The sequence below is a fragment of the Lathyrus oleraceus genome, chromosome 6 (assembly GCF_024323335.1).
Source record: "Lathyrus oleraceus cultivar Zhongwan6 chromosome 6, CAAS_Psat_ZW6_1.0, whole genome shotgun sequence".
In the NCBI taxonomy this organism is placed as follows: domain Eukaryota; kingdom Viridiplantae; phylum Streptophyta; class Magnoliopsida; order Fabales; family Fabaceae; genus Lathyrus; species Lathyrus oleraceus.
Genome location: NC_066584.1, coordinates 40656832 through 40682865, shown reverse-complemented (window position 1 = coordinate 40682865; position 26034 = coordinate 40656832). Strand labels below are relative to the sequence as shown.

The 26034-nt window shown below is 35.2% G+C and overlaps 2 protein-coding genes across 3 annotated transcripts; both read left to right on the top strand.

The window, feature by feature from the left end:
- Positions 1 to 326: 326 nt before the first annotated feature.
- Positions 327 to 2808, top strand: LOC127091439 (ultraviolet-B receptor UVR8). The gene is made up of 5 exons (XM_051030077.1): positions 327 to 570; positions 665 to 826; positions 935 to 970; positions 1273 to 1436; positions 1607 to 2808. Exons 1-5 carry the CDS (start codon positions 495 to 497, stop codon positions 2582 to 2584), a joined length of 1416 nt encoding a protein of 471 aa, XP_050886034.1. The 5' UTR covers positions 327 to 494; the 3' UTR covers positions 2585 to 2808.
- A 254-nt stretch (positions 2809 to 3062) lies between these two features.
- LOC127091438 (nuclear pore complex protein NUP85) lies at positions 3063 to 12527 on the top strand. Of its 2 annotated transcripts, XM_051030075.1 has the most exons (18): positions 3067 to 3532; positions 3996 to 4098; positions 4208 to 4318; positions 4427 to 4510; positions 5922 to 5993; positions 6082 to 6138; positions 6332 to 6451; positions 6549 to 6749; positions 6901 to 7011; positions 7158 to 7195; positions 7445 to 7601; positions 7967 to 8068; positions 8179 to 8235; positions 8360 to 8506; positions 8632 to 8702; positions 8792 to 8879; positions 10450 to 10506; positions 12033 to 12527. In XM_051030075.1, the coding sequence occupies exons 1-18, from the start codon at positions 3174 to 3176 to the stop codon at positions 12225 to 12227; spliced, it is 2130 nt and encodes a 709-aa protein (XP_050886032.1). In that variant the 5' UTR covers positions 3067 to 3173; the 3' UTR covers positions 12228 to 12527. The 2 variants fall into 2 exon arrangements, with proteins under 2 accessions (XP_050886033.1, XP_050886032.1); XM_051030076.1 differs by lacking the exons at positions 10450 to 10506; positions 12033 to 12527 and adding an exon at positions 9013 to 10415 and having other exon boundaries at positions 3063 to 3532.
- The last annotated feature ends 13507 nt before the right edge of the window (positions 12528 to 26034 follow it).

Below are 26034 nucleotides of genomic sequence, written 5' to 3'. Positions count from 1 at the left end.
GTTCACATTAACAAATTTTACTATGTAAATAATAAATATACACTTAAATCTTCTTAGTAGCAACTAAAGAACAACAATCACTAAATAACCATCACTCAAAATATATTAAAATGAAAAATTCAATGGTAGAAATAGTAAGATCACTCTTATAAAATAAGTGACATCAATATTCTTAATGTGAATATTCTTAATATACTTTTCATTTAATTAAAAAATATTGCAGAAAGTTGATCAATGAAATATCAACAATGATAGTTTTGGTAAATTTAAATTGTGTTTAATTTATATTTTGGAAATTAAATACATTTTAAATCGTGTTAAAATGTGAAGAGTAATCTCTCCAGTCAAATACAACGCAAAGTGGATAATTGCAGCTGACCATTATACCAAATAAGGGGAGAATGAAAGTTGATAAATAGAGGCTATTATTTTGCATAAGCTGTATAGGTTCAAAATCCAAAACTCCAACTGGTTTAGTCACGATAACGGAAGATATGGCAAGCTCCGGCAACTCACCTTTTAGAGTAACCTCCATCGCTGCAGGGGAAGCACATACTCTCCTTCTCACTGGTAACCACTCTTACTTTCCTTTCCTTCTTCATGCCACTCTATTTTGGTGGTAACCAGCTTTCTATCTTGTGTTTGTGTCTGTTTATGAGTGTAGAGGATGGACGTGTATATTCTTGGGGAAGAGGAACATTAGGAAGACTTGGTTTGGGTTCAGAACAAGACCAACTTTTTCCAGCTCAAATCAAGTTTGGATCACAAGACTCTGTTAGAATAGTGGAAATTGCTGCTGGTGCATATCATAGTCTAGCTCTTGCAGGTTCTATACACTTTTCTCTAATATCATAAAACTAGTTAAAGTTTTCTAATTGAAATTTGAAGGTTCCTCACAATCTAATCGTTTATAGTACTATTTTTGTGTTAACAGATGATGGATCTGTTTGGTGCTGGGGTTACAATTTATGTATCCTTAATTAATATGCTTAAGTCCCTAGGTTGAATTTATATTACAAAACTGTCTTGTTCTTAGTTATAAAAGTTTTCTAAACTATGTATTTTCTTCTATAAAGCACAAACAAAGGAAACATGACACAAACTCTCTGGCACGTCGATACTGGTAATAATTTGAGATATTGAATAAATTAAATATAATTATAAGTGTCGTTGTCGGTTTCAGACACGAACACACAGACACTGACATACCTTTTTTCAGAGGTGTCGGTGCTATAAAATTCTTTTTTATCTACATCCTTGACTATTGTATGGATGGTCAACTTGGTATCATCAATGAAGAGGATTCCCACAATCCAAAATATACAGACGGATATTATTCCGTTATTCCTTGCTTGTTGAACAAGTTTCTTGAGTTGCATCCTCCAGATTCTTCAACCTCATTGATAGAAGAAGCAGAAGCTAAACCACCACTAAAGGTATACTATGCTATACTATGTTTAATGCAAATTTCTGTTTTTGTTTAGTGTTTAGGTTAGAGCACGACAACATGATATTGATTTAGATCGAACAATCGGGATATGTAACTGACTACCATTATGTATGTGACTAACTTGTTCACATCTTTTCACTTCTATCCGGGCCACAGATAGTTTCTGTCAAAGCAGGAGGAATGATGTCACTTTCTATTGATAATCTTGGAGCCCTATGGATGTGGGGAAACTGTCCTAATCAAAGCAAAGATGGTATATTCTCAATAGTAAGCAATTTCACTCCAACTCCGGTTTGGGATTTTCATGGTCACATTGTGGTAAAAGTTGCATGTGGAAATGAACACATTATAGCACTAGTTAGTGTTGGAGAATCATACAATGGTGAACAAGATGATCTCATTTGTTACTCTTGGGGGAACAACAATCATGGTCAATTAGGTTTGGGTGATGAAGAGAATAGACCAAATCCAGAAATTGTAAAAACATTTGATCAAAATTCTCATTGGTCAATTTATGAAATAGCATGTGGTGCTTTTCACACTGCCTTGTTAACTCATAGAAAAAAAAGGCCTAATGACACATTAGAATTAGAAAGTGTGTGTTGGACATTTGGTCATGGTGATAATGGACAACTTGGTCATGGAACAATACAAAGTACATCAATTCCTGAACCTGTTCAAGAATTGCCACAGTTTGTGAACCTTGTTTCTGTTGACTGTGGTTTGTTTCATACTTGTGTTGTTTCGTCGGACGGGGATGTTTGGTCGTGGGGAATGGAGAAGGGGCTTGGATTATATCCAGATGCACGAGTTGTTGGTGAATATTCAAGCGACGCTCTTTCTCCGCTTGCTGTAAGTAATCCTTGCGAGGATAAATTTTTGGAACCGGTTCAAGTCGCATGTGGCGCGGCTCATACGGTTATTGTTGCACAAGAGGGTTATAAAGTTTGGTCTTTAGGAAGAGGAAGAAGTGGAGTCCTTGGAAACGGTAAGGTAATGGATTGTTACACTTCTACCTTAGTGCTATGGCCTCCATTGGTGGAAGATTTTAATATCAAACAAGAGGAACCGTCGAGTTCGCGCGAGCAAGAAAAGGGAAAGAAGAAAACTGAAGGAGTAACAGAAAACATATGAGAAATATTCATCAGTAGTGTATATAAAAGTAAAAATTACACCATTGTTATCAAAGTATAGCACATTCAGGACAATAAGCTGATTATGGCCTAATTATTTGTTGTATCTAGTTTCTATTGGGTGATTGAGTTCTTTTAGGTGATTGAATTTGCAGAAAAATTGAATACAAATAGTTCACAAATATCATGTAAATTCTGGTATGATGTATTTTGCGGCTGTGTTCATCCTTTTGTTGCAGAAACCACTTGCTCAATATCATCTAACTGTCTCACTGCATTACAATTCAATATAATTTATAAAAATTTAATCGGTATATTAACAATATAATTTTTTTTCATATAAGTATCAATCAAATCATGTCATCTAAACATTAATGAAAATGTGTTAACAACTCATGTATAAAAAAAAAAAACTATGATCTAAGTTAAATGGACGAACTTGTAAGTTGTAATAAAAATAATATAATTTCAAATTTAATATGAAAATCATCGTGTTCTTTTTTGTTGTTGCTGCTTTCCTATTAAACGAAATTTATTCAAAAAATATCTCTAAAACCCCCAAAACCCTAAAACACACTCCCAACTGAAAAATGTCTCCCAACTCCGCCAGCAACGGAGCTCTGGTCCCGTTCTCCGGCGAGACCAATGACTCGCTCGCGGTGTATACTCTCCACCATGGTCTCTCCCGTCCAATTTCTCGTGTTGCCATTTCCTGGTCCCGCGGAAACTCCCTCCGTGTCTCCCTTTTCGCGGAACCTTCTGGAAGCCCCGATGCTGGAGATGGCGCCAAGGTCGTCGAAGTTAAGCTCGGCGGGGGAGATCCGGAAATTGATGATGCTGACTGGCGCCGAATTGCCTACGGCTCTGTTGCCCCCTTTGCACTGCTTCAGAGTCGCCGGAGCTCAATTTCCGCATTGTCAAAGTCTCCTTCATCATATCATTCCGATTGGTAATTGACCTCTGTAAGATTTATATTGTAGTTTTTGAAAACCTTTTGGTGAAGGTTGATTTGTTTCTTGTAAGCATTTCAATTTTATTATGCTGTTATTTTCGCTGGATTAACCTGCTAATTTGATTTTGGTCGTTACTTATTCTAAGATTTGATAATTAAACCGCTTTGAATTTTGTTATGTTTTCCCCGCTGACATTTTCATGCTTCCCTGTAAGGGAATCTCATACCAAAGCTGAATGTTGAAGTTCAGTCTTGAGCTTTGATTTTAATTTTTATAATTCATCTTAATTTTGCTTTAGCTTCACTTCATTTCATGGGGTACCTCTTGAAATAATCGCATTTACGAACTGACTCGAATTTTCTATGTTTTATGTTAAGCGGTTTTTGTGGATTGACAATCATATGCGGTTTCATGTAAGTGCGCTTTTTGACAATAGGTTTCTGTTTATTTACAAATCAGGTGGGAGCATGTCCTTCAGTATAGTAAGGACATAACATCACTTCTCGCCGAACCAAAGTTGGCCCTTAATCCTATAATTGAAGATCCGAATGAAATTGTTCAGGTACTATTTCTAAATCCTCTTGCTGACTGTGTGGAGTTGCGTTGAGACCTTCTTTGCGGGAGTTATAGTAGAAAGAAGTTGGTCACTTACTTTTTAACACCTGCTGTAGAATAATGAGGAGCCAACATGTTTGAAAGCTGCCTGGGAGTTGATGGAGATATTTTATGTGGACAAGCAATCTCAAGCATGGCTTCCTGAAAGGCTTGTTGATTGGTTAGCTGTAATAATCTCTTTTTATTTGTTTTTCCATAGGTTTTGTAGATGGTTGTATATTATTTTAACTCTTCACATTTGCTTATTTTAAGTTCATGGTGGCATTTTATGACAGGACTATGATAGCCTCTTTACCAGTACACAGGAAACAATTCATGGCAAGCTTGTGGATTTTCAAAATGATCTTGTCAACATACAGGTTTGGCCACATGTGCATTTGATTGATGATTATGAATACCGATGAATATTACATTGATCAATACCTATTACCATTATCAGGCTCTTAGGAATTGTAGATGTTGGGTGTATTTGAGTTTACATTAAGGATTCTTGCAGCATAGTAACGGATGGTGTTGTATCATATGGTAGCTATTGTATAAATATAATATATAAACAGAAATATGCCCCAAAAATGCAGAATTTAATAATGTACCGGAAAAAACCAACAACATATGTTAGAGAACATTATATTTTAGGCAACAGGATAGTACTGTGCATGCATCCGATTCGTGGCATTTCAGCATTAAACAGAGCCGCCAATTTTCCAAGATCTATGACTGTACATCTTGACCAAAACGAGAGAAAGGGTAAGAATAGCTACCTAGCCTCTTGCAACTGTTTTTAGATGAATTTTCCCCTCAAATGTTGAATGAAACACAGCCAAGAAAATAAAAAGGGGAATGAAAAAGGGGATGCGGGAAAATTTATGTATAAAACTTTCATAAAAAATGTGGAAACAACGTGAAAACAAGTAAAGTCCTAAACTACTTGTAGTGAGAGTCCTCATAATTGTATGGTAGGGATAGGAAGCCTTGAGTCATGAATCCTAAACTTAAACAGAGGGTTCTTAGCTTTCTAAGGCCATATTTCTGGGCTGCACCAGCACGTGCCCCTCCCTTAATTTTTTATAGTTTTCATTGTTTCTTATATAAATCTGAAAAAATTATGATGTCACAATTGCTCATTGACAAATTTATTTGATGTTTTGTCAAGGTTTTTCCTTGTTATTGTTTTCTTTTCAGTTTTATAATCTTTGAGAAGTTATTCTATTATATTTTGCTTTGGTAACTAGCTGTTACATGAGATCTATAAACTGTGGTTTTCCTTACATAGATATTCAGTAAATATGACGCTTACATCAAAACTGAAATGGGCAATTCTGAATGTTAAATTTTATTTCGAAATTCATCGATATGATGGAGCTAAAATCTATAATTTTCTTAAAAAGCTTATTCCCATTCGAACTTAAATGCAATTCTAGATGCCATCCCAAATACTCTATTGTCTGCTTAAACCCCACATTACTACTGCTATTGCCACAAAACACTGGCCTCTTTATTCTAGCCATAAATTCCTATAAACGTATGATATTAGTGAACACTATAAGGAGGATGCACACAGTATATGCCCAATGTTCACCAGGAGTATTCTGTTCTACAGCCTACAAGTATATGCAAACAAGCAACTGTCTCAAAAGTAGTCTACAAATGTATATAGAGCATTGCTTATTACATCGTTCTTTTTGACGTGTTACTAATGTGTATAATAGTTATGCTTGATCAATTTCTCCAAGGTTGGGGACATAAACATAGGAAGTTTTGTCCATGCAGGTGATTGAAGATGATCCTAGATATTGGGAAGTGATGTCATCTGCATTGTCAGTTGGTTGGCTAGATATAGTGGTCAGTAAAGGAACCCGCATTTTTAACTGCAGCATCTTATGTTCCATTGTAAATGAAGAATTTCATTCAAGTTTGCTTTCACTTGCAGGTGAAAATGCTGCGGTTACACGGGTCTTACCAATTAGATCAGCTCAGCTACCGTGAGGTTGGCATGAAAATTATGAAAGTTTTATCTCACGAACGCAATGAATTCACACATGACAGAGATGATGATGTCGTTGTTATAATCAACATTCTTAATTGTTGTTGTTCATGCTGCTACTGCTACTGCTGCTATTATACTTATATATTTATTTATATTTTTCTCGTCTTATTTTCTATCCTCTTTTGTTGTGCAGTTAGAAAATGGACTGGTGGAGGCAGTCGCTGTTCTTATTTCCAAAATGCCCCGATTACGTCATGAATCAGCTGTTGGAAATTTAGGAGATTGTTTTAAATCCAAACCCGACTTTATCAAAGTATATCCAAATTCCGCAATACTTTAACATGCATCATCACACCTGTTCAGCACATTTACTCGACTGTTATAGAATGTTGTGTATTTCTATTTTATAGGCCTGGGAAAAATGGAGGTCACAAATTACTAAACTGGACTGCAGTCCATTCTGGATTCAGTGTGATAATCAACAAACTCGTGAGGGCTTAAGAAACTTGCTACAAGTTATGCTGGGTAATACTGAGAGTCTCTGTACAGCTTCATGTTACTGGATTGAGTTGTATATTTCTCATTTTCTATACATCAGGCCATTTACGACCGTAAGTTTTGTCTACTATTTAGCAATTATAACTTAAAAAATGTTCTTTACTTTACATATATAACATATTGTTTTTTTAAATAATCTTCTTCATATATCTTTGTTAATTAATGGAGTCTCTAAATAATTTCGGTGCCCCCTTATCTAAACAGGGAATAGAAAGCATGTATAATTTGGCTCAGAAATGCATCCAATTAAAACCACCGACTGGTACCCATAGGTTGACTGGACTTATGATTGGAATTCTTGCAGAAAATACAGAGGTAATAATTAAAATTTATTTTTCATGCTCCATTCTTTTTTCTTTTCAAGTATTTTGGGCTTGCTTCTGCGTGTTTTATGATTTTGTTTTTTATCCAACTCTTACTTTCCCATATTAAACTTGAATGACCATGTTGAAATGTCTTAGGTTGTTTTAGCAGAAATTTCCAGAGAATTTGGTCCTTGGTGAGTTGTTTCTCTTCTATTAATTTATTTTTGATTGTTATTATGTGCGTGTTTGGATTAGAATCTAGATTATTCTACTCTCAAGAAGCCCACAATCAAAATGTTCAAACTTCAAAATTTAGTTTTCGACTGAAAATCTCATTTTTGGAGTAAAATGACCAGTACTGATCATGCACAGTTCTACTCCCTTCTGTAATTGGTTTTGATAAAAATGTGACTTTTGTATATGTCATTGTGTCAACAAAATAGGATGGTCGCACACGCCGTGGAATTGTTAACTGCAGGGAGTGAGCAAGCAGAGATTCTTCTACACGATGAGCGTTATAACTTGGGAGGAATCAGTATGATGGAACTACATCGGCTTGCATATGCTCAAGTTCTATCATCACATGCATTGACCTGGCAAGTAAGTGCAAGATAATCAAGCCAAAAACATCCTATTAATTTGATCTTGAATTAGTAAATTTTCTTGAATGAACTACATTATTGATGAACACTAAAATTTATTGTTGCCCATACATGTCTTGGATTTTTACATTAGGTTGGTAAATCTGAAAACTTGAAAGAGTAAGGATGAAACTGATGTTTCATACATATGATTAAGAAACTCCACGAAACCTAAACAATCAAGGCCAAGTGAAGCTATTTTTTTTTTTAATTTTAAAATTTAAAATTTTATTTTTTATAACGGAGATTGCAGTTTTATCTACTCTTAACAACAATATTTTATAGAAGTAATCTAATTTGGATCTCATGTTCACATATCTGCAGATAGCTCCTATATATTTAACATCATGCATGAAGCAAGGAATGGGCTTGCTAGAGAATTTATTGTACAGACAATCTGTTCAACATAACAACTTGTTGCTTAAGGTATCTGTTTTATCTTAATATTTTCATTTTCAATTCAAAAGTCTGATCCTTATTAATTTTTTAATATGCTTGTGATGTGAGTGACAGATTTTTTTTTCTGATTCATGCAGAACATTGAGATATGCCGTTTGTACGGGCTTGATTATATCAGTTCAAATATCATGAAGGTAACATGCATTCTTGATTTGGTTAAATGTCTTAAATACTATGGGTAGAAAGTTTGGAGATTAAAAATCTTCATCTTTTCATAATGTGGTTCAGCACAATTAAATATGCATGTTTAATTTATAGGTTGCTGGAGTCTATCACTGGAAGCATGGTCGTAAAGGGGCTGGAGTATATTGGCTTCAACAATCCCAAGATACAAACTGTCTTAATAGGATTGCACAACAGTTATTTGATTCAGTTGGAAAGTCGATCTCTGATGAAAGCTTCAAAGTACTTCTAATACTGCTACAATAAAACACCTGTGCAATTTTTTTTATTATCTATTTATTTATATGTGGATATGAATTTCTTTTATAATTATTTCAATCTCTCACTTTACAATCCAATTTTTACAGCAATGGGAAGGCATAATTGAATTATTGGGTTCTGAATCTAAGCCTGCTGGGGGTCTTGAATTTTTACACAAGTATGAACATCCTATGGTGACATTTTTATCTTGTTTTCACTTATTTATCTAATTACTTAGCTCTAACATTTGTTAAATATTACATTCAGGTATAGGGATTTCAAAAAATCCCTTCAGATGGTATATAGTGGAAAATCAGCTGATGCTGCTCGACAAGCTGTAGGCTCCCTCATACTGGTATTTGTTTATATGCACACTTCTACAGTTATGTTGTCCCTAATAGAATAGTGTGCTGATTGTACAAACCAGTCATGTTCCTTGCTTGGATTCTTTATATACTAAATTCAATAAAACAATATATCATGAACAGAACAAGTACAGCCAAAGACACTATCAGTGCCAACAATCTGTTTTCTTTCGGCTGTTCAATTTTGGAGTGTACGTGGACAACTAAATCGGTGTATAATGGCTTGAAGAGTCATGAACGAATTAAAACAATCAGAAAGATATTCTTTAGCGCTGTCATTGCAATACATATGCTATTTTTTCAAATTGAGTTGTGATTTCTGAGGAGAACTTTTAAAAGATATTGGATAACTTAAAATGATTTTGGATTGAAAATATCTAAACTACATTGATAGAATCCTAGAAATTGTCAGTAAGGGTAGCATGATGCTTATAAGTTATACCCTAAATTAGAAAGAACATGATTGTGACCCCAAACATTAGAATGAATGGCTTCAAAAAGAGTCAGCTTGGTTATTAATACGACTAGAAAAAGAGACTCTAGCATCTTTCCAAAGCTGACCTGACTAACATTCTGAAGACTCCAACTTTGATAGCTGTATCATTTTCTTCAATGTATGTAAGCTCGGATGATCTAGATTGTGATGTTGTAGAGCAGGAATTGGAAGCATTATAGAATGTCTTTATAATGCACCAAGGGATGAGATTTACAAGACCGTGTGGAAGTAAATCGCTGAATATATTAGAGGCTGTATGATTCTGATATGGCTCCAAGGTTTCAGAAGAAGTGAAGGTTAGGGCACACTTTAATGGGTGAGACAGACAGTTTGCTTACTGAATTTAGATATAGGGGCAACAGTTACCAATTGAACTGAATTTAGTAGTAGTAGGAAAGTGGTGAAGCTTGGCCAATGCCAGTGGCTTGCAGCTTGGATTCATATCAGAGTGAAACAAGGGGAATTTTGGACTGCGATAACAGTATCTCTACAAGAGTAGAATGAGAAATTGAGAAAGGCAAACCAGACAGTTATTGGTATGAGTCAACAATGACTGAAGAAAGGACAATCAATGGTGTCTGTCTGAGACTGAGACAATTGGCGATATCACCTCTTTAACAATCAATGATGAAAAAAAAACGTGTCAACAACCTTGACCATGGCTGATCGAAAACTAGGGCTCCTCAACCTGAAGGCTCTCTTAGTCTAATTTGAATACGGCAAGTGAATAATTTGTGTTTTGTTTCATGAATTGTTTGTACAATATTTATATTCAAGGTTAACATAATCATTTGCTAAAATTTAGAGATTAAGTCAAGCTAACTAAGGAAACTGTACATAATACATCAAATCAATTTCTTGTCAAATCTGAATAGAAACTCAACAGAGGCAAAGATGCCGTGTTAGCTGCCACAGTAGCCTTGATTTTTGGCGTGGCAATTGGGATCCAAAAAGATTGACAAGCATTTTTGTTTTTTTGGTGTTACTAGGTCTTCAATTATTCTTATCCAGTTGATAGTCAGCGTTCTGTTTTAAAGTGTAATACATTTCTTTTCATTCTACAGCTTATGAAAAATCCATCAACCCCTCAGCGCTTTTGGCTGACCCTACTGTATGACTCGGTGAGTGTTTTTTATTTGTCTATCTTTTCTTTTATAATGTTCAGTATAATCATATAGCCACATGTTAATGGGATCATCTTAATATCCCTTTCCTAATTGTTTTTGTTTCTATGCTTTGATTGACCCAATTAAAAACATTGGGTAGTGAAAAGTGCCATAATAATAAGATCAGAATTTTTATGTAACTGCAGGTAAATTGTTATGTAGTTGGCATTTTAGGATTGAGTGATAGTTTCTAATGCAGTGGTTTTTTGAGGGTTAATTTAATACTATGATTACATTCATCATTTCTGTATTAATTGTTTTGGACCTGGTAGTATTTTGGGGTTGAGTAGTAGTTTCTAATGCAGTATATTCTCTATATATGTACACAATGTATAGAATCAAAGAATCCCTAAATCTCAGGAGATTGAAAGAGACAACATTGTGATATCAATTCTAATTATGAAACTTCCACATATTAAAATAAAAGGGGAGTAGGAAACAGTCATTGACATATAAATTACAATCAATACTCTCCTCAAACTAGAGCATTTATGTCATACGCATCCAACTTGCCACATATACTTACTATTATAGTACTTCCAAGGATGAGTGCGGTAAAGATATTTCGATGAGGATCTAACAAACATAGCGTGGATGATGCCTTAAAGCATCACAAAGATACTGGTCAGTTTGTTATTATGGTTGATGACTAAGTTCTACAGTTACATTACATGTAGGCATTGCTATATTAGAGGAATGTTAGAAACCGACTAGTACTCCTATGAATCCCATTTTTGAGGAATTTACCTAACCCGGGAGAGCGTTATCTAATCCCAGGTAGGTGCAGGAGAACAGTAGAAATATCTAACTATCACCCCATATTTCCATTCAGAGGCTAGAGATGCTGGTGAACCAGGTTACTGAGGTGAGAATGGAAGTAAGGTTAGAGTGCTGGCAAGTCAGTACTCTGCTTTCACTTGTCCGGCAGAAACTGCACACATCAGAGTGCATGGATAATTTGGTGACTCAGATATAGTCTGAATGGATCTTTTGAAGTGACAGAATTAATAATTTCAAACAAATAACTAAAACATGGATTTTAGGTTTGTTTTTTCTTGCTGGACCAAAACTCTACTTTGATACTGACTTAAAATACCAGGAAATTTATATTTTTCACTGATTAAAGTGTTGATTAATGTATCCTTCTGTACACTAAATGAACAGAGTCAAAATCCCTGAAACTCTTCGTTTGAAAGAGATTTCATTCATGAAATCTATTCTTACTTTATAAAGTTACGTACCTGACAGTTTATGGAAAGTAGAAAAAAATTATGAACAAATCAATTACAATTAACACATGTTATCTTAACGCATGTGCATGTTTGTTTGCCTCTCAAATCATGGTACTTCCTGTTATCATTTGATTTTTTTTCTCCATATTATTTGTGATCACTCACCAATACATTTTACATGTTTAATGCGAGCTTTGTTTTCTCACTCAATTACATGATTTCCTTGTTTGTTTCCTTTGGGAGGAGCAGTTGAAGTTGCTAAATTGGAAAGATAGTCCTCTTCTCAGCGTGTCTGAGACCCATCTTCTATTGAACAAACTTCAAGAGTTATCTTTAGCGCGGCAGCGCCCACAATTCACGGAGCCTAGTTTACCCCCTCAAGCACTAAGTTCTATTAGGCTGGCTCTGGCTACAAATCTTGGCCGTGCCATACTTGATGAATAGGCTTACCAAATATATATCTTAAGGGATGGATCAATAGCAATGCCATTCAACAGCAGTGTTGGCTTTCAGAACACAGGAGGAAAGGGCTGCTTGTAAATTGCTAGCTCTAATGGTTATCACCTGTTGTATTTTTTCATGGATATTGGCGGACATTTTTCTCGGTTTGCCGATGTTGGGCTTTACTTGTAGTTTTATTTATCTTTTGAGGAGTGGCAATCATGTATCAGCTAGACTTAAACCGACTCTAATGTCATATCTTCATTTTAAGAGTTAAAACTGAGTATAGCAGAGTTTAAACCATTTTTACTCTTCCTTAATTGGGGTTCCTTGAAAAATTTGTGCTTAGATCAATTGACAACACATTTACTATGAATCAAAGTACAGATAAATCTGAGTAAGAAAGTACAGAAAAACCTTAATTCAATATAAGAAATCAGTTTGGAAAGAATGTCTTTTATATAATTTTATAAGTCCTGTAATTAAAAAGTAATAAGGTAGCAAACAATTAATAGTAGTTATATGAACATGAATGTATTTTTTAAATGTGCATCATTCTTGATTTCTTGTAATTTTGCTGGTTTATGTCAGCAAATAATATTGGATATTGTACATTAACAAACTTTTAATAACGGTTTTCTTATACTAACAACATTTATATATAGTTTTGGTAGCCATGTTATTTTTTCGACACCTTAAGCAATTCTGTTGGGATGATTTTGTTCAGAATATACTAAGTTCTCTTATCAACATTGGAGGAATTAACTTTTCTCCCATAGTTTTGTCAAAATAAAGTTGATACCTCATAATTTGTAGAGTGCTAACTTATCCCAATTTATTTTTGTTTTTAGACTAAAATGATTTTTGTTTTTTATAAAAAAACTAAAGATTTCATAAGTCATGAGAGAAGAGAAGACAAGTTGTACTTCACTCTTGAAAGAATTAAAAAAAAAACTAAAGATTTCATAATTTATGAGAGAAGAGAAGACAAGTTGTACTTTACTCTTGAAAGAATTTCAAATATTATAAACTAAAATACTACTCCGTGGAATTTTTTTATCCAATTAATCAATTTTTTCAAATTTATTTTCATAATAACCCATATTTTAAAAACAATATCGAAAGTACCCAACTTTCAAACAATTTTTTTTGGGACAAAGTGTTATTACCGTGCGAATTGGCAACAACTATGCATTTTCTAATGGATGTGCCAATTTGATTGACGATTGCATATGGTGTTGCCAACTCAATTGGCGCCAGTATACAAATTGACAAAGGAGGCGTCAATTGGCCTGACACTAATGTATATTGTGAATTTTTTTAGCATAAATAGTAAACATTAATATTTAATTAAAAATACTTTGATAGACACTAACGATGACGACCAGGTTGGTCATACCGCCCACAGTTCCACACCCCTACCTATCCTAATTCGTTGCACTCGTTGTTGATTCACTCCAGATGTTTGAGGATTTGAGGTCTCAGAAACATCACCAAAATTTCTAAAAAGTTCTTGCATTTCTAAGAAGTCTAGTGTATGGAGTGACATACTGTCGTATATGAGTTCGCGACCCATGTCAGAGTAGTTGGGATGTGTTGAAGGGTTCATTGGTGTGCGGCCTGGATGATTGAAGGGGGACATTGGTGTGAACGATTTGTTGGAGAAAAATTGAAATGGTTGTTGTGATGTTTGAGTGTTTTGGCTATGGTGTGATGTTCAGACGTTTTGACTATGGTATGAGGAAAACTTGGTGTTGTATGTTTCTTGGGTGTTTTAACTATGGTAGGGTGATGTGTTTGGAGCATATGTATTTTGGGCGTCTTTATAATAGTCATTTTGTTGGCAATTGCATGAGGGACGCTCTTGGTATTGTGGTTAGGTGTCTGACATGTTTTGAATGTGGGTTTGTTTGTTTGTGGATTGGTAATTTTATTGGGTAGGGGTTGTAAGTAACAAGCCTGGTTATTTTCTTAGGGGTTAGACGTTGAAGCTTCTTGTGTGTAAGTGGTTTGTCATGGATCGTATAGATACTTATCTTCAGAGACAAACCCAGTTGCAACTGATCATTCTGTTTTGAGTTTATCTTGACCACAACACGACAGATGATATAGACTTCACACTGTACAACGATCACTGTGAGACACGCCCTTTTGATGAGATATCCTTATACTATGGATGACTAACTTATGGGTCACGACGAATGTATTAACATCAATCTGAGTGAGTCATTCACCAGTTCAGGTATATGTAGAGTATTCCTAGAGCCCTCATTGTTGCCGCTCCTCCGACATTCCTCAAAGAGATGTTAATGAGATATTTGTAGAGTACCATGATCATCTGGTCCTAGATGATGTACTTAGTGTGCTATCTCCTCAACCATGGAGTACTGCATTCAGCTACATCTAATGGTTTTATAGAGTATCACATCCTTACATGACACCGGAAGCAAAGGGAAATCCATCTAGGGCAGCTCATTAGAAGACATTAGAGGAGGAGTAGGCTAGGGAGGACCATGCCGTTGTTTTGTCATCTGTAACACCCTAAAACTCTGACTCTTTATTTATAAAATAATTTCATTAAATTTCACAAATAAGGCATTACACATTCTTCACCAAACATTTTACTCAACAAAATATCACATTTATTAGAGCAGCGGAATAAAAACATCATTTAACATAAAAAATCTCAACACCAAAAGATAATGAAATAATTCAAAACATCTTCGAGAAAACATAAGATGTAACAAACAGTCTGTCCCTAGTGTTACATATCAGAGCGAATCCGAAATTAAAAGATTTGAAAGAAATAAGGTAAATGAAGAGGCCTTAGTGCCATCCTCAAACTCAAACAATAACTGTTCTTCTACCTGATTATCTATATCCCGAAAGAGTACAAAACACCACAAACAAAACAATAAGGGGTCATAATACGTTAAAAATGTTATCGATGTATAAAGTAATAAAGGATATCACATTCAACATCAACATATTCTTATTACTCACAACCATCATCGATCATAAACATTTTTAGATATCATTTACAACCATCACCAATCAAAAGTGCAAATGCAGATGCAATGTGCTCATCACCAAATTCATGTGGTACCAATCTACTAACCAATCTGGATGTTAGAGTTATGTTATTGAACAATCCCATCACAAATATTTGGACATCAAAGTTATATTACTGATTTAGTCACATCACCAATCATCACCAATCTCTATCTCAGATGTACATGATGAATGAAAATGCCACAACAATGTAATATAAAAATTATCACCAACAATTCTTATTCAAATCACATACCTCACCATAATGAATCAAACTATATATTGATAACTCACCATAATTCGGCACACCAAGTAACTATAACTCAATATAACACAATTTGTTATATCTTTATTCACATGAGACTTGCCAACAAATAATATTTCACATCAAAATTTAACAGAGTCAACTCATGACTCTTTCACTTTTATTCGAGAATTTTAGAGTTATCAGGCGTACTCTAAATCTCAGCTCGGTTACTTTTTGATTCAACTCTGAACATGTCAGATAGCTCAATACATCACTCATTAATTCACCAAACTCTCCAAAACAACAATGGGCAGCAGTAAACGGTCACCCCGATCGAAAACAACTTGAAAAATCGAGTCGAAGACCCAAAATAGGTCAATATAGGCCTGACGGCCAGCCCTCCCGTCATGACAGTCTTCATGATGTTTCTATCATCTCCTTTATCACACACTCATCTCCCAGGCGACATCCAGTAAGGTCGTCTGCTCTTGGGGCCATGAAGTCAGCCCGTTATCTATTTAACGACCGTCGACTTTCTTAGTGTGGTAACTATCGGCTCGTCATGGTGGTGACGGTCGACACCACTGTGCATAATGCATAATTGCATTTCTGCCATTGAAGCACTTCCAAAGCTCCGATTTTAACCCCATAACCACCCAAATTGAACATAATAATATCATACATGATATATTGGACACATAACACACAAAATAAGCACTAAATACACATCAACATTAATTTATCATGAATATTATCATATATTCATCATAACAAAAACTACATAAACAAGAACAACAACAATTTGAATTTCAATATAAATTTCGTACGAATTCGGTACATAATCCCAACATTAAAATAGATTCCTTACCATCATAATCCTGAGAGTCATGCACAACCATCTCAAGGATTTCAAGACCTCAACAATGGAGGTTTGGGAAAAATAACAAGGAAGAGGGTTAGGATTCCTCTCTATCCCTTAAGAAATATATACCCGTTGAAGAATAATCATCCCTTACCTGAATTATGCAAAAAGTTTTGAATCTTCTCTTTGAAATCCTAGGTTTGCACTTGCCTCTCAAAAATCCTATTGCTCAAAATTCTACTGACTGTCTCCTCTAACTCTCTATCCAATATTTTTTTTAAATTAAAAACCTAATTCATCTTTTATTAATTTTAAATCCCCCGTCATCTTTTGGTTTCTCTCACTTTGCCCCACAGCTTATCTTATTATACCACTTTCTATCCCATAACTCACATTTCTTATTTTTCTTCAATTATTTTTATATATTTCTAATTAACCAAAAATAGTGAATAAATATAAATTCCAGCCACCTCAAATAATCCCACAAAAATACACACAACACACCAATAAATTATATAAGTATATATATTGGCTCAACCAAATAAAATAAATTCAAAATTTGGGATGTTACATTACCGACCTGTCAACATATTCTAGCTATTGGGTGAGCGGGTATAGAGAGATGAGAGTTTCAGGAAGACACTCTTGAGAGGGCCACAAATGAGACCATGATAGCCGAGGCATAACATACCTTGAAATACAGGAGATAGAGAAGGAACTTGGGGGGGGGGGGGGGGGGGGGGAGGAGGGGTCAAATATACTTATTAGTTGACCTTTTCTTTATATTTTGGTCATTTGTATTTTGTGAAAAATGTATAATTTACATTTTGACTTAATACACAGTATTTCGATTGAATTACATAAGTGTAAGGTTTGATTGTATTTTGTAATTAATTTATGGTTTGATTGAATTATATAAGATTTACTAAAACATGTCAAAGTTATAACAAGCATATTGCCTAGGAGGGACATTTACCGTCCCGAGGGTAAATACGAAACTCAACTTTCGTAATATCCAATGAATTGTGAAATAAACACAATATCATGAGTTCAAAATGTGTCTAAGGGTTAGTCATAAACTTAACCTATGGACTCTCCCTTCCATCAATACGAAGGTTAAATTTCATATTATTTTTTGGCAAAATGTCGGTGGTTCACTTACGAAGTATTTTAGTGTGTATACAAAGTATACAGATGTTAACTTTCATATTATTTTAAGGAAATTCACTACTACAAATAATAATTTTTATGATAAAATTTTTACCTCCGCCAACAAATAAATGAGGTGTAAACCATAAGCGCGTCGTCTTTTAATTTTTTAAATAAAAAATACTACCTATTCCCTCCGTTTAGCTAAAAACCAAGGTAATTTTTTTTGATCAACCCCTATTCAAATTCCAACAACTGCATTTTAGCATATTTTAATATATTTTTTATGACATATTACCTCAGTTATTTTGGAAACCGAGGGGAAAAGTAGGTTTTGATAAATCCCCGCTTCGAATCCCATCAATGACATTTTAATAAATTTTATTTACTTATACTATTTAAAGACTTATTACCTCGATTATTTTGGAAACTGAGGGGAAAAATAACATCTTTTAATTTTTTTAGCGCCTTTTAATTAAGTAATGAATCGTTGTCGTGCATTATAAAGTAACAATGGTCAAGATATTTCCAACTCATCAATCCACATGAAAAATCAATAATTCATGTGAAACCCTCGCCAGCCAATTAGAACGTGAATGCCACAACGATCCATCTTGAATGCAAAGTCCTGATATGTAAATTTAACATAATGAAAACAACGATATTAAAAGTAGTTGCATGAAGTACAACACAATTATCTAGGATGAACTTTAAGAGAAGGAAAATGTTTCAATGTTGGTTCTTTAATGTAATCTCTTCTCTTTTAATTGCTTGTTAAAATGTTTAATGTTAGTTAAGAAAGCATGTATGTAACTTAGTTATGTTAGTTGTTATTGTTGTTTAAGGAAAAAGTTTAATGTCGTTGTTGTTGTTGAGATTTAATATTTAAAGATTCTATTGACTTTGTTGTTGTTGTTGTTGTTGTTGTTGTTGAGATTATTTAGTGTTAAACGATTCTATTGATTTAGTATTTTATTGTTGTTGTTGTTGTTGTTGTTGTTGAAATTTAATGTTTAAAGTTTCTATTGATTTTGTTGTTGTTGTTGTTGTTGTTGTTGTCGTTGTGTGTTAAATATGTAATTATTTGTGTTAAGCATGCTTTAAGATTCGACTGATTCGAAGTCCAATTTATTCGATAGTAGTCGAAGTAGATAGTTGTTGAAGGAGTTAACCTCGACAAAGTTAAACTTAGCATTTATTCTATTTTGTTAGCTAGTTAGAGATTACTTGGTGTGAAAGTAATCTCATCTATAAATAGGGAGTTACCCTACTATTATAAGTAGTTATTGAATAAGAGAAATTCAGTGAGAATAAACACAGAGAGAAACTATGCAGAATTTGATCCATCTTCTTCCCCTTTCTCCAAAAACTCCAATTTCTATTTTCTTTCCCAATTCACTTTCACAGATTACTTTTATTCTCAAATCATTGTGCGGCAAAATCATCTTGTAACCAATATGTGGTCGAAACACTCAAGTGACGAGTGAGAAGCGAGAAGAATGGTCAATCAGAAAGATTGTTTCTCGTTCAATCAAGATTGATTAGATTATCTCTAAGATTGAAGTTAATTCCAAAATATGGTATTTAGAGCACTGACTGTGATTCTGGGAAGCATAGTGCAATAACTTCTCACCCAAACGGGAATTTTCCAACAAATATTCCAATCATAAATGTTTAGAATTATCTAAATTGGTGAAGCAGATGAAAGTTGTTTTATGTTATCAGGATCTTTGGGATCTTGTAAAGAATGGAGTAACACCAATCAGATAGAATGCCACTAATGAACAAAAGGGTTCACATAAAGCTTTGAAGAAGAAAAATCATAAAACTCTATTTATAATCCATCAATACATTAATCCATATAACTTTGAGAAAATTGGTGATATAGACTTAGCGAAGGAAGCATGGGACATCCTAGAGAAATTGTTTGGAGGCGACGAAAAGGTGAAAGAGTTGAGGTTGCAAATGACAAAAGAACATATGAATTGCTTCAGATCAAATAAAGGGAAAGCATTTCTAATTTCTTCACTAGGGTAACAAGACTGGTGAATCAAATCAAGATGTATGGATAAGTGTTGACATCAAGACCAGTAGTTACAAAGATCTTGAGGTCATTGGCTCTGAAATTTGATCATGTGGCAGTATCCATAGAAAAATTGAAGGATTTGTCAAGCATGACAAAAGAATAGCTTCAAGGGACACTTGAATCTCATGAACAAAGAATGACTGAAAGATCTGCAAGTAAGACAAAGAGTGATGTAGCTCTGCAGGCGTATTCAACAAAGGAAAATAAAGACAAAGGGAGATGGAATGGTAACAAAGGTAGATGAAGTTACAACAATTCGACTGTTATAGGAAACCAAAAAGAAGGTAGTTCATCAAATCAGAGTCAAACTCTAAACCAAGGAAATCACATAGGTGGTGTTGCAGGTAGTGGAATAGGAAATGGTAGAAAACATGATAAAAGCTATATTCAATGTTACAACTATTAGAAGTATGAACATTACACTGTCAATGTCGAAGAGGCAAGAAACTAAATCAAGAAAGTGATGCAAGACTTGCAAAACACGTATAAGAAGAGATATTGCTGATGGTCACAATGAAAGATGAAGAAAGATTAAAGGTTGCTCATCATACATGACTGGAAGGAAAGATTGGTTTGTCAATATAAGTACCTCGATGAAGAACAAGGTAAAATTCGCAAATGACAATACCGTGAGTGCTGAAGGTATTGGTGATGTTCTGATAATGAGGAAAGATGGAAAAAGGTCAGTAATTTTCAATGTACTATACATACCAAGCATGAAAATAAATTTGCTCAACATAGGGAAACTAATCGAGAAGAATTACAAAGTGTTGATCAAAGATAAGATGTTGAAAGTTCTCGACTCAGGTGGTAGGTTAATCTTGAAGGCACCTATGTATCATAGCATAACCTTTAAAATTGAACTAAATGTGACGGAGCAAAAGTGTTTGGAAACTGAAGCTAGTAGAGATGAATGGCTATGGCTCTATAGGCCTGTCCATCTCAACTTCAAAGACATCAGAAATCTGAAAAGAAGATATATGGTTTCAGGATTATCACAAATCAAAATTCCAAATGAAGTGTGTGAAGAATGTGTTTAAGAAAAGCAACACAAGAATAACTTTAGAAAAGATGCAGGAAGAAAGTCAAAGGCAATTCTTAAAGTCATATACTCAGATGTATGTGGTCCTATCCAACTATATTAGATTGGAGGTAACAAATAATTTGTCACACTCATAGATGATTTCAGCCGAAAAATATGGACATAACTAATCAAGAAGAAAAGTGACATTGATCCGCTGTCGCGCGCGGATCAAAAACGAGTATTTTTGACAAAACGTAGTTAGCGACAAATTGACTCGGATTATCGTTCTCACAAGGATTCTTGAATGAATTAACCAATGATAGTAACGATTAATGGGGTTTTGATTGGTTTAGGATTCAATTAAAAAATAGATTAAAATAAGTGATTATTGAAATAAGCTGTAGTAATAATTTACTGATTCGGTCTTTGCCTATCATCGACTATCGTAATTCCAACCGCAGATTAACTATTCCTATTCGATTATAATATCAACTGACAAGCGCAATTGATAGTATAAGTTGTATGTTCCTATTATCCGAATTAAGCAAACGGGATTAAGTTTCATGAATTAAGCAAACATGAATTAAACGGACTCGATAACGAATTAAGCAAACGAAATCGTGACTATAGTTATGATCACACAATCAATCGGATTAAATCAATATAACATATGTAAATCAGATTAAGCAAACAAAATACATATATTAATATTGAAATGAAATAAAAAACCTGAATAAGAATTACTAAAATCTCAAGGTATTGGAACCCGAATACAGCAAATTATTTGGATCGATTAGTTCTTCATGAGAATTCTTGCCAAAGCTTTTCAAGTATTTCGTGAATAGTGATCCCCTAATGTTATGCGGCTGCTAGGTATATGGAAAATAAGAAATTTGGTTTACAACCCAACTGGATCGAAAACATAACCCAAGCCCAAAACTAATGACCCAAAACTTAAATAAAACTAATGCTTCAACTTTAATGAATTTTCTGGCCCTGTTACAATCTGATACAACTCTCGACTTCTGAACAAAAGTTGTAGATCTTTTTCTTATCTTTCCATCGACTGGTAGCATGTCTCAATCCGATACTCCTAGCTCAAGATATGATTTTTCTCACGAAAGCTGCTAATGCTGAAAATTAAATACGAAAATTAAATAAGTGTAAAAATAACATAAATTATGAAAACACATTAAAACATAAAAATAATCAAAGCAAACTGAAGAAATGCTTAAGTACAAACATGAAAGAACGTGCATCAAAATGCACTGATCAACATGCTTGAGGTGTTCACAAAGTTTAAATCTATGTTGGAGAGACGAAGTGGTCGGAAGCTTAAAACTCTAAGGACTAATGGTGGTGGAGAGTATGTGTTGAAAGATTTCGATGCATTATGTGAGAAAGAGGTAATTATGCATGAGGTGGTGCCACCCTATGAAGGAGAATTGCGGTCCAAAACGCAGCGGAAATTAAAATTTTCTCCTTTAGAGATCCTTACGAATGGTCATGATCAGTGATAGAATATTTACCTCTTGTGACGGTTGAAACCTTTGGTGCAGATCTCTTGTGACGATCAAAACCTTTGATGCAGATCCACGAAGCGATCACGAACGTTGAACGATGACAACGTCTCTACTCAGTCCACACGAACGGATTCCTTCAATCTCAGTGCTAGCTGGTACGAATGAAGGCTTTGAGAGAGAGAGAGAGAAAACAAAAATAATGCAACCGCAATCAATGCTTCTGCACAAGGGTTCTATTTATAGAACCACTTGTGTGGGCTTCAAGCTAAAAAGCCCACTTAAGTGTATTTTGGCCCATATCTTATAATATGCCCAAAATCTCTTAAGCCCATGGTACCTTACCATATTTCGTATTCTACTCAAGTACACCGTACCTTACGATGTTCTATAATTCACTTAAGGGCACCGTGCCTTACGGTATTCCTTAGTTACTCTATCTCTCATCAATCCGTCTTTTGTGTGTGACCCTGTAGGTTTTCGTGACGTTGGCAATTATATTAAATCACATATTTAACATAATAAACAGTGAGCGGTATCTAGCAACACATCACTGCTACCCAAGGCACGAAAATGTCATGTGATCTGACAATTCCTTCTGTGATAATACTTATGTGTATAACTACCCTTTTGCCCTTATGTCTATATTGAACACAAGGCATAGACCGTGTCATCCTTGTCCAGTTCAATATTGGGCCCATAGACATTTATCCTGTTATGCAGGATGGGCAAATTCCATCTAGGTCACTCATGTCCCTCAGCATGCTTCGTGGAGTACCCATCAACTGTCTTTATGGTTATCCAGTTACGGACAACGTTGGATCAGCAATAACGCACTCGACTCTACATCTAGGATCCATAGTGGTTTCAGGTCGAAGAGTGGAATACACTATTATCACCATGAGAATAACTTATGACACTTTGCATAACTTTCTATATAGTATTCTCATAGCGGGTCAATCCGGTATAAATATTACTCCTAATATTCATACCTATGTTTAAGACTTGATAACTCTTTATCCATGATCCATGAGATGTGATCATCAGTCTACAAACATAATAGTCTTAATGCTTTAATGTTATCCCACTTCACACTAAAGCTCGACTACGGATACTTTAAGAATAGTGTCCTTATGTTTAATATGTTCTCATGATTAAGTCACACTTAATACATTAAACGGACTATCTACTCCAGGGACTTTATTAATCAATCATAATAAAGAAAATGCCTTTTATTATTAATAAATAATTCGATACAAGTACCAAAAGTATTGGCCTCTAGGGCTTACACCAACAATCTCCCACTAGCACTAGAGCCAATCAGGCATACCCCGTATGCCCATTGATCTAGTATGGCCATCATGCTTCTGCTGCGCAAGAGGCTTTGTCAGTGGGTCAACTATATTATCAAGTGTAGGTACTTTACATATTTTCACATCTCCTATATCTATTATCTCTCGAATGAGATGATAACGCCTGAGTATGTGTTTGGATCGTCGGTGAGATCTAGGCTCCTTAGCTTGTGCGATAACACCATTATTATCATAATAGAGACCAATGAGAGCCACAATGCTAGGGACTATGCCAAGTTCACTAATGATCTTTTTTTGATCCAAACACCTCCCTTTTCTGCATTTGAGGCAGCAATATACTCGGCCTCAGTTGTAGAATCAACAACTGTATCTTGCTTTGAACTTTTCAAGCTCACAGCGCCACCATTTCAGCAAAACACATAACCATTGGAATCATTCATATTAAAGCGTCTTAGCACCTTGTCTATGTACTCTGACTTAGGCCAAGCATTTTATGATCTATCTCTATAGATTCTGATTCCTAATATATAGGCTGCTTCACCTAGGTCCTTCGTAGAAAATCATTTCCCCAACCAAGACTTTACTTGTCGCAGGATAGGGACATCGTTTCCAATGAGTAATATGTCATCTACATATAATACCAGGAATACGATCATGCTCCCACTAACCTTCTTGTAGACACAAGGCTCATCTTCGTTCTTGATGAATCCATATTGTTTTACTGTTTCATCAAAACAAAGATTCCATGAGTAGGTCACAGGCTCATCTTGATCCATGAGTAATACATCACCTTGATCCATATATCTCAGGTAGGTGACGTATCCTGCCTGACCTACGTTGGTCTTGTTCTACTTGAGCAGGTTGCTCTTATACAACTACTTGTGTTTCTTGCTCCAATTCCTCCATAGGTGTGTCGATGCTTTGGGATTCTTGAATTTCTTCAAGCTCTACTTTCCTCCCATTGGTTCCTTTGGAAATAAAAATCCTTTTCTAGGAAAACTCCAGTTCGAGCGACAAACACTTTTCCCTCAGAAGGATTGTAGAAGTAATACCCTCTTGTTTCTTTAGGATACCCCACAAATAAGCATTTGTCAGATTTGGGCTCAAGCTTAGTTGAAATTTGTCGTTTCACATAAACCTCGCAACCCCAAATCTTTATGTAAGACATATGTGGTTTCTTACCACTCCATATATCATATGGTGTCTTCTCAACCCTTTTGGAAGGAACATGGTTAAGTGTGTAAGCTGCTGTCAATAGTGCATGTCCCCAAAGGAGTTTGGAAGATCGGCGTGACTCATCATGGATCGGACCATGTCCAACAGGGTTCGATTTCTTCTCTCAGACACACCATTCCATTGGGGTGTTCCAGGAGGAGTAAGCTGGGATAGGATCCCACACTCTTTCAAATGGTCATCAAACTCTAGGCTTAAATACTCACCACCTCGATCTGATCGAAGAGTTTTAATATTCTTACCTAGTTGATTTTAACTCGTTAGGTTTCACCCATTTTAGTATTAATGTTATTAATAGGCATTTCGAGATCAAGGAAATACAGTCCATTGCTCATTTGTGCAGTAGCATAGAATATATCATTCAAATAAATTGAGCAACAATTGTTCTTTATTATAAATGAAAAACCAAACTTGTCCAAACAAGAAATGGAAATAATATTCCTGCTAATTGCAAGTACATAATAACAGTTCTCTAACTGAATTATAAAACCACTAGGTAAAGTCAATACATAAGATCCTACGGCTAAAATAGCAACCTTTGCTCCATTGCCAACTCGTAGGTCAACTTCACCTTTTGCCAAATCTCTACTCCTTTTCAGCCCCTGCACATTTGTACAAATGTGAGAACCGCATCCAGTATCTAATACCCATGATGCAGAAGTAGATGAATTAATAACAAAAATACCTGAAGTTGAAGTCTCTACTTCATTCTTCTTATCTTCCAGGTACTTTGGGCAGTTTCTCTTCCAGTGTCCGGTCTTACCGCAATGGAAGCATGTGCCTGCCTTTGCTATGCCTCCACTAGGCTTCAAAGCAGCAACAGTGGGTCTGGGTTTGGCAACTTCCTTGCCTTTCCCTTTATCACCCTGCTTAGTGGGCCTCACTACGCCAAAAACTGGAATAGACAGCGCCCCTTAGAGGGCGCTTTATTACAAAAGCGCACTCTAAAGTGAAGAGAAAAAATAAGGAGCATACTACTGGAATAGACAGCGCACTTTAGAGGGCGCTTTTGTAACAAAGCGCACTCTAAAGTGAAGCGAAAAAATAATGAGGAAATGGAGGGACACCAATAGAGGACGCTTTATTGAAAGCGCCCTCTAAAGGTAACCTTAGAGGGCGCTTTAAAAAAAACGCTCTCTATGTCCATGTACATTTCCAGTTTAGAAGGCGCTTATGGAAAGCCTTAGAGAGCGCTTTTAGAAGCGCCCTCTTAGGCCCCCTTTAGAGGGCGCTTTTGTAACAAAGCGCCCTCTAAAGTGAAGCCAAAAAAAAATAATGAGGAAATGGATGGACACCAATAGAGGGCGCTTTAATGAAAGCGCCCT